The 12472-nt window shown below is 38.4% G+C and overlaps 1 protein-coding gene across 7 annotated transcripts in view; it reads left to right on the forward strand.

Annotated features, from left to right (window-relative positions):
* SSH2 (slingshot protein phosphatase 2) overlaps positions 1-12472 on the forward strand; it is a 215607-nt gene that overhangs the window by 183909 nt on the left and 19226 nt on the right. For all 7 annotated transcript variants that reach the window (XM_031468469.2, XM_031468468.2, XM_031468470.2 and 4 more), the window contains 2 exons: positions 5376-5422; positions 9650-9796. In XM_031468469.2, the coding sequence (XP_031324329.1) occupies positions 5376-5422; positions 9650-9796 (194 nt within the window). The remainder of the gene's footprint in view (positions 1-5375; positions 5423-9649; positions 9797-12472) is intronic.

Consider the following 12472-nt stretch of genomic DNA (forward strand, 5'->3'; position numbering starts at 1 on the left):
TCACTCTTTAACATCTGCCATATGTGTCTAAGGTCCAATATATCAGAGCAGAGCGGATAAGAACTACTTATAACAGAGACTACTGGATTTTTAAAACATTTGGAACCTTGTAGCTACATTTCAAGTCCCTCAATTACTTTTTGATTACCGAATCTTCAGTGACTTAAAATTGTTCTTCATGGTTCCTGAACATTCAGTGACTTGTAATTAGCCCAGGGAGACCTCTCTGACAGATAGATTAGGAAAGCTTCTAAATCCTAAGATCCATTTTTCTCCCAAACGTTAAAGAGTTCTGGTTTTCATCTGCACGTGGTAATGGGAACAAGAATAATTAAAATCAGTGGGGAGCACTGAAACCTTGTTTTTGTTTCCAGTTCCCACATACTTTGACCAAAAAAATGCTAACAAGAAACTAAATCTATTGGTTTGAATTTCACTTCCTTTCTCTGGTAAGGATATTTGTGAACTGTGAAATGATTAGAAGCTGGGAAACAGAAGAGAAGGGGAATAAATGCACAGGAACTGACTAAACTGGCTCATCTCACCCTGAATATAAGAGGTTATTTCACCAAGCAATCAGACTTCATGCCATTGAAGGCCTGTGCCCTGAATTTACTTGTTGACACTCCAGAGTATGTGTGCTTGTCAAGTGATTCATGGTGGTGTATAACTATGAAATTACTCACGAAAATCTGGGAGGGGAGCTTCTTTTCCATTACTTTAACTTGACCAATGTGTGTTGCCATTTCTGGATGTAGATCATACGGCAAAACTGTCATTGACCTTTCCATTTGTATAGCACCTGGCTTTGTTGTCTTGTGTGTATAATTCCATGAGTGTTCAAGTATTCCCTCCTCTTGTATCCTTGGAAAGAATTTTTGTGTTGTTTATAGAAAACTTATGAATCATTCATTCAAATGGACCCTGCCCCCCAGCTGTCTCCATGTAACATGACTAATTTTTTATGAAGGGCAAGTGCCTGTAGCCAGAAATAATTCATGTTAAAAAGTGATCAAAGCTGTAAACTTGGAAGCTGCTTTCCCATTGAGCTTGGATTTTAATACCTAAAAGGATGAATATCAAATTCAGTCACTGTCGATTTAATTTCAGACGTACTTCCCGGTATCTCTGATGCCACCTCTCAAGAACTACCTTCTCCTTACCTCTTCCTCAAATGGTACTCTTTTAAGACATAGCAACAAATTTTAATAGTACTCTAAACAGAAAGAACAGTCTGGTTCTCCCCCAAACTAGTCCCTAATCAATAGAAGTGCATTTGAGAATTTGTACCAGTAAACTTATTTCATGATTATTGGCATAGTCTTCTCTCCTGGGTTTTTCTCCAGTTACAAAAATAATTTGTGTTCATTGTAGAAAATTTAGACAATTTTAGAAGACAATAAATGACATGTAATCATCACGAAGAGAGAGAAGCACTGTTAGCTTTCATTATGTAATATTGTCTTCCAGTCTTTTTTTGTCTTTAATAGGTATCTATGTACATATTTTTTTAAAAAGGAAAACTTATTTAGCTTCAGATATAATTTTGTTTTCTCAAGAATGGACATGTTCTTTGCATTGTGAATATTTTTCTTATTTGGGAAAAAAACTTCCCAGTTGGAGAATCCTGAAATTTCACTCTTATCTAACAGAATAAGTACATGAACAGGTTGTCTAAACATCTTATTGTACTTCTTCCTTGACGGCTTCCTCCCTTTGTTTGTACCACCATATCCTGTGTCCAAACCCCTATCTCTTCTCCACTGAGTCTGTGCTCTGCTGGCTTTCCCAACAAATTGACACGGAAAAAGAGGTCTTACCCAAGCTGCGAGTGGTGGTGTTAATTTTCTGCAAAGTCATTTCATCTTGTACATAGCTGCCATGCCTGCAGCACAAGCAGAATCTGTGAAGAGAGGCAGCAGGATTTCTCCCCTCCCTTTGGAAGAATGCTCGGCTCTGCAGCACACTGCACAGAGATGTTTATTTGGAAAGATGTCCAGCGGATATGGAGAAGAAAAGTATGGAGCATAATTTAAAGAAAATCTGCAGTGAGGAGACAGGATTGATTGGTTGGAAGCCAGGGTATTTCCAGAAAAAGACGTTCTTCCACACCCTTAAGAGTATACTACTTCTCTGAGCTGCAAGCCTTTGCCCAACCAAATCTCAGTATCAACAGCTCTCCTGAAGGCTGTCCGATTTGGCTGAGAAAATGCTAGATGTGAACAGAGATCCTTTGCAGAAAGGCAAGCAGCTTTCTTAGTTAAACAAGGGAAACACAGGAATATTGGATAGAAGACAACCAATAATGAGAATTTTACTGCTGACTGTTAACCTTTTTCAAGATTTGACATTACAAATCCTTTTAGTTTCTTTTCAAAGAAAAGTTGTCTCATATTCATAATTTTTGCCCCTCAACTGGAGATATGTAGTATAAACTTTTCAGAAAGAAAAAAGTTAATAGATCTTGTGCCTGGTTGCCATAATAACGTGACTCACAACATTAAATCTGTAGGTACAGTATGACGAAGAAGATTTGGACAGGGATAACAGTCCTTGAAGATTATGTCAAGTTGTATTGATCTTAGCAGAACCCCCAGTACAGTTTTCCTTCTTTGCCGTAAATGTGCTCTCCTTGTCCATTTTGCTTAGAACATTTGGACCCCAACAAGGCTATTTCCTGAGGCTGACATTTGAAAAGACATCAATTACTTGGGTCTTTGAGTCAGAGTACCGTGTAGGCAAACCAGAGTGAAAGATGAAAGTGAACTTATTTTAAAATGTATTATGATTTTAAGATTTCATATTACACTTCTGTACAATTAAAATATGCTTTGCATAATTACATAGAACTTAGTGGAAACCTCCATGGAATTATGTTATTGTAAGCCTGAGAAGCATGGGAAAAAAAAAAAAGATTGAGTCTGTGAAGGACCTCAGGGGGCTAATATGCATGGCATTTGTATTGAGGACAGAAAAGTAATTACACAATGTTGATTCCAGTTCTTTCAGGTTGAACCTGAAGCAGCTGTACGCACAGTCCAGGTCATTACGTGGGCTTCACTGAGTCAGTAGTTGATGTTTTTAATTTATTTTGTTTCTAGATATGTGTCATTTCAGATTGTCAGATTGAAGTTTCTCTGGACAGGTAGATGAAAACCATGGACTTTCCCATCACGTCACGGTTATTTCCATCTAGCTGGACAGAATTCTGCAGAGGATTTAGATTTCTAAATTAAGAAGTGAGGTGGTCACATTTCCCTGGCTCCCGTTTAGCCACTCAACTCTTATTGCTTGGCTCCTGTCTCCTTGAAGTCCTTTTTATAGTTCTTGCCTCTTTCTTTGGTGTGGGAGCCAGTTTTCTTAAGGTTGAGCACAGAGCATTCAGAACCTCTTATCTTTTTTGAAAGCAAGTCTGGTGAGCCGTGGTCTATAGAAAAGATCAGTTGTCTATCACTTACTGACCTTTTCCTAAATGAACTTCAGTACAACATCCTTAAGATCGCCTAGATCAGTGGCCAAATTACAGATCACTTGTAATATGAAATAATGCTTGTGTAACACTTGACAATTTTCAGAGTGCTTCATTTACTTATCTCATTTGATCATTTATTCAACAAGCATTTGTTGATCCTCTTTACTGTGCCAGGCATGAGGCGTGATATTTGTGCAGTCTGATCTTATTGCATATGAAGGGAGTGATGACCATATCAGATAGATGCTCACTGAAGGCCAGTGGAATAAGGATACAGAGGGAACCCCTGGATTAGACGTTTAGAAGAGGTCATTGATAACACATTAATAAGTGCGATGGGGCCAGAAGTCACAGGCACTGTGGGTTGAGGTATATGGGAAATGAGGAATTACAGAAAGTGAGTATTAGATTATATTTCTATGAATCTTGGCCATGAAGGGAAGGGGAAAGGGATAGTGTCTAGAGAAGAATTTAGGATGGAGAGAGGGTTTTTCCATTTTAATATGAGAGAAACTGTGTGTGTGTGTTTGGGGTTTCGTGTTTCTTTGTTTTTTGGGGGGGGTGTTTGTTTATTTGGTGGGGGGGTTGGCTTATAAACAATAGAAACTTATTACAGTTCTGGAGGCTGGAAGTCTGAGACGAGCATTCCTACTTGGTCAGGTGAGGGCCCTCTTCCAAATCACGGACTTCTCTCTGTATTGTTACATGGCAAAAGGAATGGGGAGAAACTTTATGTTTCTAGCTTGAGGGGAAGGTGCCCATTAGATCTATAGGACTAGGGTGGGAGAAGTGTTTCATTTTGTAGATTAGGAAAGTGAAGGCAGAGAAGTTAAGGAGTTTGCCCAGTGCCTCCACAGTAGCAGGAGGAGTTGGAACTTGAACTCAAGTCTTCTAATGCTAAATTCCATTTAATGCATAATTCTGAAATAGATAAATTCTTATTGTTAAATGTTTACCTTTTCAAAAGACATGAACAGATAGCTCAAAGATAGAAAATGGACCTGAAACATTGAGAAGTTGCTCACTTTTAAGAGAAATGCAGATTAAAATTACACTGAGGTAACATTTCACACCTGTCAGTTTGGAAAAGATTCAAAAGCTTAACCACACATTTTGTGGGCAAGGCTATGGGGAAAGTGGCACTGTCATGCAGAATGGGTTTGAGGATGTACTGTAAAGAAAGCACAAGAACAAAAAAAGTAGCATAGTACTTTTGCGTAAGTGAGAAGTGGTAATAAGTATGTATTTGCTTATATTTTTTTCAAAATAGAACATAGGTAGAATAAGCCAGAAACTAATGAGAATGGTTACCCATGGGGATTGAAGAGACGGGGGTGGGAGGGAGACTTCAAGTTTACTTTTTAATAATTTTTTGACTTACAACCTTATGCAAGTTTTGTATATTTGGAAAAAAAATGGAAAACAATGGAAAAAGCACACCCTAAAATCAAATATAAACAGTATTATGCTTAAGTTATGATAAAAGTTTAGATATACATTTAGTGAACTGAAATGTATATCAAATTGATAACCTCACAGAAAGAAATTAATTCAAACAGCTTAAGCATAATACTCTGTACCCCTTAATGGGGTATAATAAGGAAAAAATGCAAAGAAAATTTGAACTTAATAGGTTTCTTGTTGGTTGTGGTATTGGTATAATAATGTAAAAACTATTTTGTAAGTAGAGCAAATGAGTTATTTGGAACCAGAGTTCTCACCGTGGAGTGGGAAGGGTGGAGGAGAGAAATGATGGAGGAGAGGCAAGAAAGAAAGGAAGAAACTTGGTAGATGTTAATGGCCTTTTTGGAAACTCTGCTTATTCCCTCACAGGACTTCTTTTCAAGGATTGTATTTGGTTTATTTGCTACTACTCCCTGACGTTGTCTTTTTGGTTCCACAGGGCTCGGAGTGGAATGCCTCTAACTTAGAGGATTTACAGAACCGGGGGTAAGCACACAGAGCAATTGCTGACACCCTCATGTGACAAAAGCCAATGTTTTATCTTTACATTTTCCAGTCAAGGAGGTGTCAGTGAGTAACTTAAAGCTTAAGAGTAGTTTCCAGTTGATTCTTATTGGCTGTAATCTAATAAAAATTAAAACAGCTACTCTCCCACTATTTCATCCCCCCACCTCCGAAGAAAGAGCAACTGTTTCAGTGGAAAGGCTTTTAAAACAAACGTGCAAGCCTTTCATGCTATTTAAAACCAAATCCAGTTATTGATTTTTTTTAACTTTTTTCTAGAGCAGTTTAGGATTCACAGCAAAATTGAGGGAAGGGTACTGAGATTTCCCACGTACCCCTGCCCCGACACATGCATAGCCTCCCCCACTATCAGCATCCCCACCGGAGTGGTGCATTTGTTACAACTGATGAGCCTACACTGACACATCATAATCACCTGACGTCCATCCTGTGTTACAGTTCACTGTTAGTGTTGTCCATTCTGTGGCTCTGTACAAATGTATGATGACCATATCTCTACTGTTATGACATCATACAGAATATTTTCACTGCCCTAAGAGTCCTCTGTGCTCTGCACATTTATTCCCTACCCTCACCCCCTGGCAACTATTGATCTTTTTACTGTCTCTGTAGTCTTTGGTTCCTATTCCACTTTTATTGAGCATCTTCTCTGGGCTAAGCACAGTACTAGATGTTAGGGATCCAAAGAAAAATAAGACTCAGTCCCTGTCCTTTTACAGTAAGGTACTTGAAGACTAAGTAGGTTATAAATGTAAAATGGACTGTGTAAAACTGAACAAGAAGGCCTACCTTGTATTAAGAAATGTGTTCTTTCCTAAACAGCATGGTTACTGAGTTTGATTGTTGCAATTGAGACCACAGTGAACATTCAGCAAGCAAAAAACTGCCTTTCTTCCCATTTCACTTCTTAGCTATCGCCTAAATCTCATTGAATTTGGCCGTAGGAGGTCATATCATCCCAGTAAGAGAAGAGAAAATCATGTCTGGAAATTGGCCGTGCTAACTCTTCATTGTGGACAGAGATAAGACCTACTGAGACTCAGGCAGAGATGGCTCCCTGGCTGGTTGCTGCCTGTTTTCTCAGCTACAAGTCAGCCTTCTGGTTATCTTTAACATGATTAGATGCATACTCCCTACTTTTCCAACAGAAGAAAGAAAGCCAAATGATTATACAGAGAGATCTGGGGTGGGAAGGGATCTGGTTACTTAAAGATAGGAAAATAAATAGAACTTGGAAAATTTAAGTTGAGAAGGATTGAATTGAGAGTTCGTGAAAGCAGAGACTGCATCTTAGTTTTGTGTGAAACATACCTAGCTCAGAGCTTTATATCAAAAGGGTGCTCAGTAAATGTGAAGGAATGATAGAAAAACTTTTGTTACCTGTAGGAAACTAGCACCTGATACAGTGTTTAATATGAAATCTGAGATTTGACAGAGCAGTGCCTGCCAGATGTATCAGAATCACTTCATACATACATACACTTTGACTTCTGACTTATATCCCCAGATGAAGTTGAGACCTATTCATCTCATTTGCTACTTACAAGGTTATTTTTAAATTCTAAAATAGAGATGTATCTATTTGTCTTTAAAAGACAAGTATGGTTAGATACTCAAACATGTACTCTTGTTTCTTAAAATCACTGGTTCTTACATTTTAGTGGATGAAGAATTACAGTTCAGGGATCTGTACACAAAACATGTACATTGCCCCCTGTGGATGATTTAAGGGGTTTTCAAGTGTAATTTTGACAATAAGATCATTTTTGCCCAAACTGCTGACTCTAGAACTCCCAAGTAAAGTGCTGCTCTTTATAGAGATGGCAAAGAATTTTCAAGGAGTACCATTTCCAACTGGTAGCGGCTGCCTAGAGTTCTGTAATGAAAAGGATTGGGAAACTCTGTCCTGCTGTAACCCATTAGTGAAGTATGGGATTGGGAATGGAAAGGTTGTTCATTTTTATTTTAAATAAAATAAGAGAAGCGTACTTGCTTTTTTTTCCTGACAGTTTTAAGATATTCATGTACTATAGAGTTCACCCTTTTAAAATGTGTATATTCACAGATTTGTGCAATAATCAGTTTACAACATTTTTTCAATCCCAAATAAAGCCTTTAGCAGCCATCCCCATTTCCCTTCCTCCCTTCAGCTCCTAGAAACTACTAATCTACTTTCTGTCTCTATAGATTTGCCTATTCTGGGCATTTCATTTATGTGGAATCACATAATATGTAGTCCTTTAAGAGTGGTTTATTTCACTTAACATATTTTCAAGGTTTATCAATGTTGTAGCATGCATTAGTACTTCATTCCTTTTTGTTGCCAAATAATATTCCATTGTATGGATTTATATATGCCACATTTTATCTATCCATTCATCAGTTGATGGACATCTGGGTCATTTCTACTTTTTTTTCTTGTTTTTATTGAAGTATAGTCAGTTTACAATATTGTGTCAATTTCTGGTATACAGCACAATTCTTCAGTCATTCACGAATATACATATATTCATTTTCATATTCTTTTTCATCATAAGCTACAAGAAGATATCAAATACAGTTCCCTGTGCTATACAGTATAAACTTGTTTATCTATTTTATATATACCAATCAGTATCTGCAAATCTGAACTCCCAATTGATCCCTTCCCACCTCCTTCCCCCCTGGTAACCATAAGTTTGTTTTCTATGCCTGTGAGTCTGTTTCTGTTTTTTAAGTAAGTTTGTCTTTTTTTTTTTTTTTTTTTTTTAGATTCCACATATGACTGATATCATATGGTATTTTTCTTTCTCTTTCTGGCTTACTTCACTTAAAATGACATTCTCCAGGGCCATCCATGTTGCTGCAAATGGCATTATTTTACTATTTTTATGGCTGAGTAGCATTCCATTGTATAAATATACCACAACTTCTTTATCCAGTCATCTGTCAATGGGCATTTAGATTGTTTCCATGTCTTGGCTATTTGTTTCTACTTTTTGGCTACTGTGAATACCGTTATGACCATTCATGTACAGATCTTTGGGTGGACATATGTTTTCATTTCTCTTGGGCTTATACCTAGGAGAGGAATTACTGGGTCATATGGTAACCTTTGGGGGAGCTGCTAGACTGTTTTCCACACTTGCATGTTGCTTGCTTTTTAAGTTAAAAGAAAGAAATCCTTTCTAGTAATGGACTTTGATGCTAAGTTAAAACAGATTCAGATCACGTCCCAAGAAAATTTTGGTTGCTTGACCTTAACCACAGAATTGATTAGCTATGGCTCTCCCTTTTTGTAGTCATTTCTCTGACTTCAGAGACTGGGTTTGTAGAACCCCACGTGTGATTCTGAGAAGGAAGCAGCTTCTACAGAGAGAAATGAGTGAGGCTGTGTTGTGTTGTTAGAGTAAACTCCAGTGATATCAAAGTCCACACGGCATTGAGAAAAGCTAATCCTTTGGCAAATTAAACTCAAGCACTTACTGAGATTGCACAGTGAAAGAGATAGCAGAAGAAATTTTTGATACAGAAACCCTTTTCTGCAAGCCTGGGAGAACTCTCAGACACATCTGCTGCCATAGCAGCCAGGAATGCAGCCTAGAGAGTCAAGAGAATTTTAAGTCCAACTTTCCTCTGACCCTCCCAGCCCTGGCCTCATTTGCCTTTCACGTAGTTTAAAGAGAGAAATAGAGCAAAAGCTGACAATCTGGCATTTTAAAAGATAGGAGGAAATGTTTCCTCCTTCTGTTGGGCTTTTTTCCCTTGAGGTACATGTTAATCGTCTAATTGAACACAAATAACTTTCAGAGAATAAATTTTTTTGCTGGTAATTTTTAATGACTAAAGAGAAACTCAGATTGTGGGCCTTGGGTTGATTCTTTGGAGTAAAATGCAAGGCATATTTTCAAAAGACTCTCAAAAATGAGATTGTACAACTATACAAAAACTGAAGACGGAATTTAGATGTTGAACTTGGCAGACAACTTTTGTCTCAGTAGCTCCTTGGTGCCCAGGTATGCCCAGGGCCCTGTTACACAGTTTCTGTACTAAATAAGTATAGCCTCTTAGATTTTTTTAAGCTTTCTCCAATATCTTAGGATTTAATTTCAGCCTCGGGAGTAAACAAGTTTTAAATAAGAAAAACAGTGCTGGGAATTGGATTTCGCCTGGGTAGTAGAGCTCATGTTCTCCTTGGTTCCTTCGCAGGGTCCGGTATATCTTGAATGTCACTCGAGAGATAGATAACTTCTTCCCAGGAGTCTTTGAGTATCATAACATCCGGGTATATGATGAAGAGGCAACAGATCTCCTGGCTTACTGGAATGACACTTACAAATTCATCTCTAAAGCAAAGTGAGTAATGGTCCCGCACACACGTTCTGACCCCTGTCCCTTGTGCACCACACGTGGCTGGGGCCTGAAAGCTGTAGGTAACCTACTGATCATACTCAGGGAGAAGGAAGTAACAGGGAAAAGGAGACAGGTTTCTTAATCCCAGGGAAAAGATCAGTGACTGAACACTTTTCCTTTAAGTAGATGAAGCCCCTGGAAGAAGATGATCTCATGTTGGCTATTTTCATTGAGCACAAAATTAGAGAAAATAAACTTAAGCTGCAGCAAAAGGAATAGAAATGAGAGAAGGGAGAAATTCTGAATTAGAGAAGAAGTTGTGAATGAGAGAAGGGAGAGTTCTTATGTTGCCAACAGGGACATTTAAGTAATATAATAGAAATCATTCCAAGCGGGCAGAACAGTGGGTCCTCCTCTCTGAAGACAAGGAGAGAAACAGTGAGCTTTGGAAATCTTTTTCATTCTTTTCCTTTACTTTTATGATACTCTAAACAGTGAAGTTTTTCTGTGGCTCTTCTGTTGTTGTCTAGCTTAAATTAATTGGTCCTTTTAGTGAAGCAATTCAATAGTATTAATTTAATGTTTAATATTAATATGTCAACACTGATTTTTTCTTTAAGTCCCTGGGGGTTTCCTTGCCAGTCCTATTTATTCCTTCAATAAAGGAAACCATAAATGAGCATGTTGGCCACTCTCCCCCTTCAAGTCGGACCACACTCAGATCCTCCCTGGCAGACGAGAAGCACTTCTGTTTTTAAAGTCCTCCTTCAATAATGATGCCACATCTTGCCTAAGGAGCTTCATGGTCAGGAAGTTCTTCCTCTTAGTTCCCCTGAATCCTCATACTCCAGCTTTGAGCCCATTCTTTCAGTCACTAGCCAGTACCTGAAAGACTGTTTTGTATTGTTGAAGCTTATTATTAAATTATTCCTAATGATACCACTCATGGCATACATATTCTTTCATGTAATATTTTCCAAAACCCAGAGTGACATACACTGTCATCCTTCTGTACAGAGAACAGACTGCAGAAATGAGGTTCAGAGAGGTTACGTAAAAAGTGGTGAAGGTAGGACTTGAACCTAAGATCATGTTTCATTTCAGAGTTTATCAAGTATATAGGAATAGTCTAGTTCCTTAAGGAAAGGGGAAAGACGAGGCAAGTTGTCAGAGTCACAACCAAAAAGGCTATAGAGTTTGAGGTGAGGCCCAAGTCCCAGTGAAAAGAAAGGCTAATTTCAGCAGGGCTGGGTTTAGGGGGAGAAGCATGAAGCACCCACATTACATTTACCAAGAGACACCAACTCTCAGTTTCCTGCAAGTGTAAGTTGACATCTGAGAGCAGGTGAGTTTAGGATTCCTAATGTGATGCCAGGCTTAATCTGGACAGTCTAGTGCTTGAATTGGGGTAGGGGTGGGCATTGAAACTGAAAGTTGAAATTGAATTAGGTGAGCACTATCTCCTGATCCTTCATTACCTATGTTAGAAGCCATCCACTGAAAAAAAACCAGCTCAAAATGAAGAAATGTTTTCATAGGAGTGGATTTCATAGTTGTATTTTTCCTAAGATTGTCCAAGTTTGAGCACCTTCCATGCTTGCAGGCATAGACCTGAAATTTGATGTATTAAAGTTGTCAGAGCTTGATGGGAAAATACAGAGCACATGTCTGAACTTCCATCTGAGTCACTGTGCATTGGCTTCCCAACTGTAGTCTGAATGAAAACTGTATGGTGCCATAAGCAAAACAGATATTTCCTAGTCATTTGGGATAATCCGAGCACACAGAAGCACACCCGCACCAACCATAACAGGACACTAAAATTTCGCATCTAATTGACAGGTTAACTTTCCTTTCCTTTTGAAACTGTTTCAGTTATTCCAGACCATTGTCTGCATTCCCGCAGCTTATCTGGCTCACTCATTTTGGCACTTAACCTCATGGCACCTTGCATTGGTTCTTAACTCTTTCATATGTCTCTATCTCTAGCAGAAGAATTACAAGCTTCTGGAAGGGAACTTGTCTTTTGTAACACAGCGAGTGAGTAAATGAATAGATTTCCCCTGTTAGGCTGACACGTGCAATTTTTAATTTATTGGAATAGCCACTTGGGAAAGATCCCAGCCCATGTACACTAGTGATAAGGATAACTGTTCTTTTTTTCCAGTTTTGAAAATATTGTTCCTACTTAAGCTGACATCTCTAAGCAGCAGATGCAAAAGTTTGTTCATACGTTTAGCAAATATTTAAAGGCTTACTCTGTGCCAGACACTGTGTTATTAACAGAATTAGCAAACTGAGTAATAATTCTATATCCAAGGTAATAAGCTCTGGCATGAGGGGTTTTGTTTTGTTTGTTTGTTAGTGTCACTTTGTGGTAACTTTGTTTTCTCTTTCTTCCACTCCATTAAAAAAAAAAAAAAAAAAAGACAGCTAGTGACTCATTCCACCCTCCTTGCTAAGAAAGCCATGTGGTTTATCACATGGCCCCATCTAGCTCTGCAGGCTGTATAGCCTGTCCCTAGACAGAACACGAGGGTTGGTGTTGTGAAAAGTAATATCCAGGGCTACGTCTGAGTAAAGAGGGTTAGTTTCATTTGGTTTGTGCTTTCCTCCAGGGATAGAGCTCTTACTGGAACTTGAACTGGAAGCAACTCAGAACATTTGGATAAATTAGAT

Source organism: Camelus dromedarius, chromosome 16 (assembly GCF_036321535.1).
Source record: "Camelus dromedarius isolate mCamDro1 chromosome 16, mCamDro1.pat, whole genome shotgun sequence".
In the NCBI taxonomy this organism is placed as follows: domain Eukaryota; kingdom Metazoa; phylum Chordata; class Mammalia; order Artiodactyla; family Camelidae; genus Camelus; species Camelus dromedarius.